General features: G+C 50.3%; 1 protein-coding gene across 1 annotated transcript; it reads left to right on the top strand.

Moving 5' to 3' along the window:
- Positions 1–1,673: 1,673 nt before the first annotated feature.
- Chp2 (calcineurin like EF-hand protein 2) lies at positions 1,674–6,173 on the top strand. The gene is made up of 7 exons (XM_041666656.1): positions 1,674–1,793; positions 2,501–2,573; positions 2,667–2,747; positions 2,853–2,983; positions 3,144–3,205; positions 3,894–4,016; positions 4,190–6,173. The coding sequence occupies exons 1-7, from the start codon at positions 1,727–1,729 to the stop codon at positions 4,241–4,243; spliced, it is 591 nt and encodes a 196-aa protein (XP_041522590.1). The 5' UTR covers positions 1,674–1,726; the 3' UTR covers positions 4,244–6,173.
- The last annotated feature ends 809 nt before the right edge of the window (positions 6,174–6,982 follow it).

The raw sequence follows: 6,982 nt of genomic DNA, 5'->3' as shown, positions 1-6,982 counted from the left end.
GAATTAAAGGTGTGTGATACTACACCACACCTAAATTTTGTCCTTTCTTTTTTCAAAATTTATTTTTATGTGTATGGGTGTTGAGCCTACCTGTGTGTCTGTGTATCACAAGCATGCCTTGGTCCCCAAGGTCAGAAGATGGCATTGGGTCCTTGTTGACTAAAGCTTTAGACAGTTGTGAGCCATCATGTGGGTGCTGGGAATTGAACGTATGTCCTCTAAAAGAGCAAGTGCTAGAAACTGCTGAGCCATCTCTTCAGCCCTAAACATTTTTCTTTATAAATGACTCAGCTGTGATGTTCCCATAAAACTATATAAAAAAAATAGGGCACTGTGTGCTGGAGAGGTGGCTCAGAGGTTAAGAGCATTGTCTGCTCTTCCAAAGGTCCTGAGTTCAATTCCCAGCAACCACATGGTGGCTCACAACCATCTGTAATGGGGTCTGGTGCCCTCTTCTGGCCTGCAGAGATACATCAGAGCCCTCATATACATAGAATACAAATACAACTCTAAAATAGAAAGAAAACAGGACGGTGTGTGTTCCAGTACTTCACAAAACACATGTGAACCAAAGGTCCAGCAGGGGCACACAAAGTGCAGAGCAAGTCCTGTGTACACCCTTATTGAACCAGAGGCCTTGTTTCTGTCTTTAGTATTTTAAGCCAAGTCACAGACTTCAGCTTGCTGGTGCTGGGCACTGGTCAGAAGCCCAAGGCATTACACACCTGTTGTTCTGTGGGGCCCCACGGGGCACACTGGGAGAGAACAGGGCCGTGGGGGCCTATGGCAGATAGCCTCCAGTGAGAGATAGCAAAACTTGTAGAAATTTCTCTCGTCCACTGCACTAGATCAAACCCAGGGCCCTGGGCTTGCATGGCAAGCAGTTACTGTCCCACTGAGCTACACAACTAGCCCCCAGAACTTCTGATTTCTGAGAGAACCCAGGAACCTGGATTGGGGTAAATCTTGCACATTTGTTTTTTTGTTTTGAGACAAGGTCAAACAATGAAGCCCAGGCTGGCTTAGAACTAGTAGTTCAGAGTAGCCCCGCATTCATGCCTAGTTTCCTGCCTCAGCCTCCCAAGTGATGGTGTCACATGACTTCGTTGATCTTGAGAATTGGCTCAGCCACACAATAACCCTATGTAAACAAAGGAAACACTACAGACCCATCATGTGTGGGCTTGTGTAGAGTAAAGGGGGCGTAGGAAGGATTCTTGTCTAAGCTTTCCCACTTAGTGGAGCCGGGACTTCCCATCACCACCCCTACTGCCCAGGGAGCCGTCCCCTCCTCTCTCCCTGCCCACTCTTCCTGTCCCCAGAAGAAGGTCTTCATCCCACCCAGCGGGACAAGAACTGAGCGCCGCTGACTGAGAGGATCTGGGAGGTCCCGTCGAGGAGGTGGGTTTGTGTCTGGGGAGGGTTGGGAGAAAGCTGGCTAGCACGGGGTGTGAGAAAGGCGGGGCCCTGGCATCGCCCAGCCTCAGGCGACCTCAATCTCCGGGCTGAAACGACCGGTTGTTCTCAGTTTTCCCCTCTGACCTGCTACCCCGGGCATTGTTTTCTGTTCTCCAGGGTCGTAGGTGGAAGGCGAGGAACGCCTGGGTTCTGGCTGCTGGCCAGGCCCGTGACCTTCGGCCCTGGGGCCATTGGCCGGCCGCGCCTCCTGGACGGGAGGAGAGGACGCCTGGTTCCTCTGGCTGCTAGCTTCCGCCGTGACTCCGCTATGGGCTCGTGCAGCTCCCACGTTGCACGCATTCCCGATGTGGACCAAATTCTCAGAGAGACCGGCTGTGAGTGTGCGGGGGTAGGGGCAGTCCAGTAGTTGGTGAAAGGGCACAGGAGTAGGTTTAGTGTGGTGTACGGGGTTCCCAGAATGGAGAATATCCCAGATCTCAGGGACCTAGAGGACTTGGAGTCTGAGTCGAGGAATTCGAGCCTCCGGAGCTGAGAAACCGGGACGCCAGGATGGCAGGAAGTTAAGGTCTTTGAGAGTCAAATTTGTGGCGGCTCGGATTGATGGATCAGATTCATTCAGGCATCCTCGAGCTCCCAGGGAGGCTGAAGGCAGAGCACACGACGGATGCAGGGGGCTGACTTCGATTGGAACCTGGGCTCTGGGAACCTCTTGGGTCTCCAGCATAGGGCTTCCTTAAGTCAAGCTTCTTCCAGGCGGGTCGACTTCGCACCTGGGCTTGCGGCGGCGGCGACGGGGGTGGGGGGTGGGGGTGTAACAACTCTCCCTCCTTGCATCCCTACGCACCAGCCTCTTTCTTATGGTTGAAGCCTCGCTGAGAGTGGGGAGGTGGAAGACCCTGTAACGTCGGTGGGTGGAAGGGGAGGTTACAGATGAGACTAAGCCCTCTTGGCTCCCCGCCCAGGTCCAATGAGCCGGGGGGGGGGGGGGGGGTTTCTGCAGCGCACCCCAGTGCATACAAGATCTGGCGATAAGGGTCTGCGAGTCCTCTGCTGGCTCATTCCATCTCCTTCTCTCCCATAGTCTCGCAAGCCAGCCTGCTCCGCCTCTATCACCGGTTCCAAGCCCTGGACAGGGAGGAAAAGGGCTACTTGAGGTGAGCAGAGCAGGTTGCCTCTGTTTTTCCGGCCCCATCCCCTTTTCTGACACCTCCATCTGCCTCCTTTGCCTCATTGTTTTGTCTTCACAGCCGCCTAGACCTCCAGCGGATCGGGGCGCTAGCTGTGAACCCCCTGGGGGACCGCATTATAGACAGCTTCTTCCCCAATGGGTGAATCTCGATGGGCTGGCTGGAGGGGAGATGGACGTGGGTGGGAGGGAGGCTACAGATGGTGGCAGTCTAGTTGACCATTGCCCTCCATCCCTGCACCTAAAGGAGTCAGAGAGTGGATTTCGCGGGCTTTGCCAGGGTCCTGGCTCATTTTCGACCTGTAGACGAGGAAGATGCAGCAACCCGGGACCCTAAGCAACCTGAACCCCTAAACAGCAGAATGAACAAACTGCGCTGTGAGTGTGTGGGGGGACCTGCTCTAGAGAGACCCCAAGATTTACCCACACCAGGGAAAGGCCCAGGAAGCTCTCACAACCCTGATGAGGGGGTGAGCCTGATGAGGACTTAATATTAACTCAGGGAACCTCACCTCCCTCCTCCCCGTTCCTTTCTCAGTTGCGTTTCAGCTCTACGATCTGGATCGGGATGGGAAGATCTCCAGGAATGAAATGCTACAGGTCAGAAAATCATGGTGTGCAGAAGATGTGGGCAGGGCAGGAGGGCTAAATGGAGTGGTGTGTGTGTGTGTGTGTGTGTGTGTGTGTGTGTGTGATGAGTGGGGTTGCAGATGATTGTGTGTTAAGTAACATGGGAATGGATGGGGTTGGGGTGGGAAGTTAGAAGGATGCATAGGAAGTAAGTAGGGATGAGATTGGGACTTGAGGGTAATTTGGTCTCTTGGATAATTTTGCCAATGCCTAGAGATACTTGGTTGTCACTACCAGGAAGAGATTATACAATTGATGGTGATTGGAAACGGACCAGGAATACTACTACTATATACACCAAAACACCTAGGCTGGCTTTCCATACCAAGGAGTTGTCTAGGTCTAAGTGTCAATAGTGTCAAGACTCTAGGATAGATGATGAAGTGAGGGGGGAGGGGTAGGTGGGGTGGAGTGGAGGATGGATGTCGATTGGGCTATAAGGTTTAGGTTTAGGGGCACATTAGCTGTTGGAGAGTGAGATGGAATCATACGGAAGATTAGACAGGGAAGCGATGGGAGGAGTGCCTTCTAGACACTACGGGGAAATTGAGTTTGATGGTAAAAAGTGAGTAAGAAAAGTTTGGTCATAACTTGGGGTGAGGTGGGCAAGGGCTGGGGCTGGAGGAGCAGTCTCTATGGCTCTTCTCCTACCTCCCAGGTTCTCCGACTGATGGTTGGGGTTCAGGTGACGGATGAGCAGTTGGAGAGCATCACAGACCGCACAGTGCAGGAAGCCGATGAAGACGGTGATGGGGCTGTGTCCTTCATGGAGTTCACCAAGGTTAGGAGTGGAGATCAGGAGGTCCTAGGATAGAAGGACATGGGAGTAAAGTTCGCTGGAGGGTGGGAGAGACCTGGGGCGTACAGGGAGATGCTAGGACTCCAGGGGAGGAGGCGAGATGCTTAGGGTTTAGATTCAAACCTCTTGACTTGACCACACCCATCTCTCCCCAGTCCTTAGAGAAGATGAACATCGAACAAAAAATGAGCATCCGGATCCTGAAGTGACCCTGTGCTGCTGGCTCTATGGGCTTTGCAGACCTCTATGGGCTTGGGATTTATCCTTGGGCCCCAGGGAGGCAGGGTCCACATAAGCCGTCTATTCTTACTTTGAAACTCTATTTAGAGCTGGGAAAGGGAGTTGAAGCGGTGTGTGCTGAAGTCTGATTTGGTTATGGGTTTGTGAAAATCAACCAAATGATCACTGGCTGATTCACAAGCGTGCGACCCAGGGTCCAGGCACAGGAGTGACATCATCAGGACTGGGCTTTGTTACCTGCGTTTCTCAGTTTGGCTGCCCCCTCTTGCGCTGGCATCTTTCCCTGCTGTGGTGGAGAGGGCCACCAGGACTTCAGATCACATCTTCCTAACCTGTTAACCCAGAGGGGAGGCTTCTTCCTTCAGAACACCAATCAGGCAGCATCATTGACCCAACCAGGGTCTTTTCTCTATCTCTAGGGGAATGGAGCGTTCTAGTGGGCCATGCCTGTGTCAGATAATAATTCTGAAACCCTAGAAATAAGGCCCGAAGACTTAGGATAGCGTGGGAGGTGGTTGCTTTAAGGAAAATGAAGTAATGTGCTTATAAAATGTGTGGGTGTTTATGTTGGCTTTGCCTCTCCTTATCATTTGGTTGAGAAAATGGAGGGAACCTTTGAAATCTGGCCTCTGGGATGAGTTTTTCTCTGACCCCCTGGATGAATAATAAGGTGGTGGGTGGGAGGATGATGCACAAATCATAAACCACACATACTTTCCTAGTGTGTGTCGTTACTCCAAATTTGTAGAAAAGTTCTGTTGGGTTCATTGTAAGATGCTCAAACATTGACAGACCGCAAAATAGAGTATAATAAAGTCACATCGAGGCAGAATAGAAAGACAGGACAAGATTGAAGGGTAAGCAGACTCTCACGCAAGAGACTGGTTGACATCTCTCAAAAACCAAGTCAAGAATTCCAAAACATACACACACACACACACACACACGCACGCACGCACGCACGCACACACACACACAGAGCTATGAAATTTTCCTATTGCTTTTATATGCAGATATTTCAAATAATAATGTTAAAGTAGGGGGTAGAGAGATGGATTCATTGTTAAGAGCACTCACTCTTCTTTCAGAAGACCCAGATTCAGTTCCAGGCACCCCCACATTGGATGGCTCAGAACAGCTTGTTAATCAAGTTTCAGGGACTCTCATGCCCTCTTCTGGCCTTCACTGGTACTGCATGTATATTGTGAGCATGCACACAAGCAGCCACAAATACACATAAATAAAAAAGTTAAAATAGCAATGAAACAAGCTTAAAGCCTGAGCCTGTGTGACCTTCCATTGCTGTCTTACTCTTTTTTCCCCCCCAGAGAGATTGTAAACCTTTGTTTATGGTAATAGAGGCCAACTTCCTGTGTAATTCCTGGGGCTTAAGGTTTTACATTGTCAGTTGTAACTCTGTCCCTTGTACCTTGTGAACTACCCTGTGATCTCATTTAGATGTCTTGTAAATCTTTTAAGATGTGACTTTCAAGCCACCAAAATGGCTGTGATAAGATACTTCAGCGGGACTTCCTTGAGAAGCCCACACCCACCCTGGATGTGTCTTATCTTTACCTTGAATGACTCCTCAGCGCTTGGCTACACCCTCCTACCTATTGCTTAAACCTATGTTAGGAAAACTCTCCCCCAAAGGGGCCTGGAACAATGGCACAGAGTTTAAAAGCACTTACTGCTCTTGTAGAGATTCTGGGTTCAGTTCCCAACACCCACATAGCGGCTCACAACCACTATGTAACTCCATGGAGTTCCAGAGGATTCCCCCTCTCTTTGGCAACCTCCACAGGTACAAGACATGCATGGGACAGGCAGGTTCTCACACATACAGATAAAGTAAGCAAATGTTTAAAAATGTCTCTTCCCAATAAACTCCAATTCTGCTTTAAACTGGCTCATTTCGAAACTCTTTTCTGTGGCAAAGCCACTTTAAAATGTATATATTCGAATTTTAAAGGAAATGTCTTGTTCTATAAATGAAACAGCTGGCATCACTTGAGAGGGGTTTACCAAAGAAAATTGGAAGGGCACTATAATTGTCTTGGGTATTTCCTTGGAGCTTCGGAGAGAAGTTATGGCTGTTCTGGAATTGTCTAGAAGAACCTATCTGCATATCCTGAAGAGGAGGAGGGAGTTCCAGAAAAAGCCTTTCTCTTTGCTCTGAGCCCAAACAGTGCGTGCATGAATCCAGGAGAGGCGGGCAGGGAGAGCCGAGGGAGTGGTGTTGTGTAGACCCCCGAGGAGAAGAGCCCGAATTCGGAACTTGACTCTCAAATAGAAGGAAGCTCTCCTCAGTTCTACCCAAAGGACACTGAGAAAGCACTCTTGATTCCATTTTATTTACTTATTTGTGTGTGTGTGTGTGTGTGTGTGTGTGTGTTAGACAAAGACATGAGTGCAGGCCACAGGAAGACACCATGAGGACTTTCTGTTTATTCTCCTGAGGCAGCCCCACTGCTCCTGTGGGTACAGTTGGCAGTCAGCAAACCTCAGCGATTCTCCTGGCTCTGGCCTCATAAATGCTGGGCACGTGGGCACTCATGACCCCATCTGGCCTTTGTCTCTGACCTCATAAATGCCGGGCTATGGGCACCCCTGACTCCACCTGGCCTTCCTCTCCTCCCCTCCACTTACAGTGGTGCTAGCTCCTCCTCACACACTTGGCACTTTTACCTACCTACCCCCCCCACTTA

The sequence above is a fragment of the Microtus oregoni genome, unplaced genomic scaffold (genome assembly GCF_018167655.1).
Source record: "Microtus oregoni isolate MIOR12 unplaced genomic scaffold, Mior012 000016F_ref0000370, whole genome shotgun sequence".
NCBI classification, from domain to species: domain Eukaryota; kingdom Metazoa; phylum Chordata; class Mammalia; order Rodentia; family Cricetidae; genus Microtus; species Microtus oregoni.
Note: the sequence above shows the minus strand (reverse complement) of the source record. Positions and strands in the feature narration are given on the sequence as shown.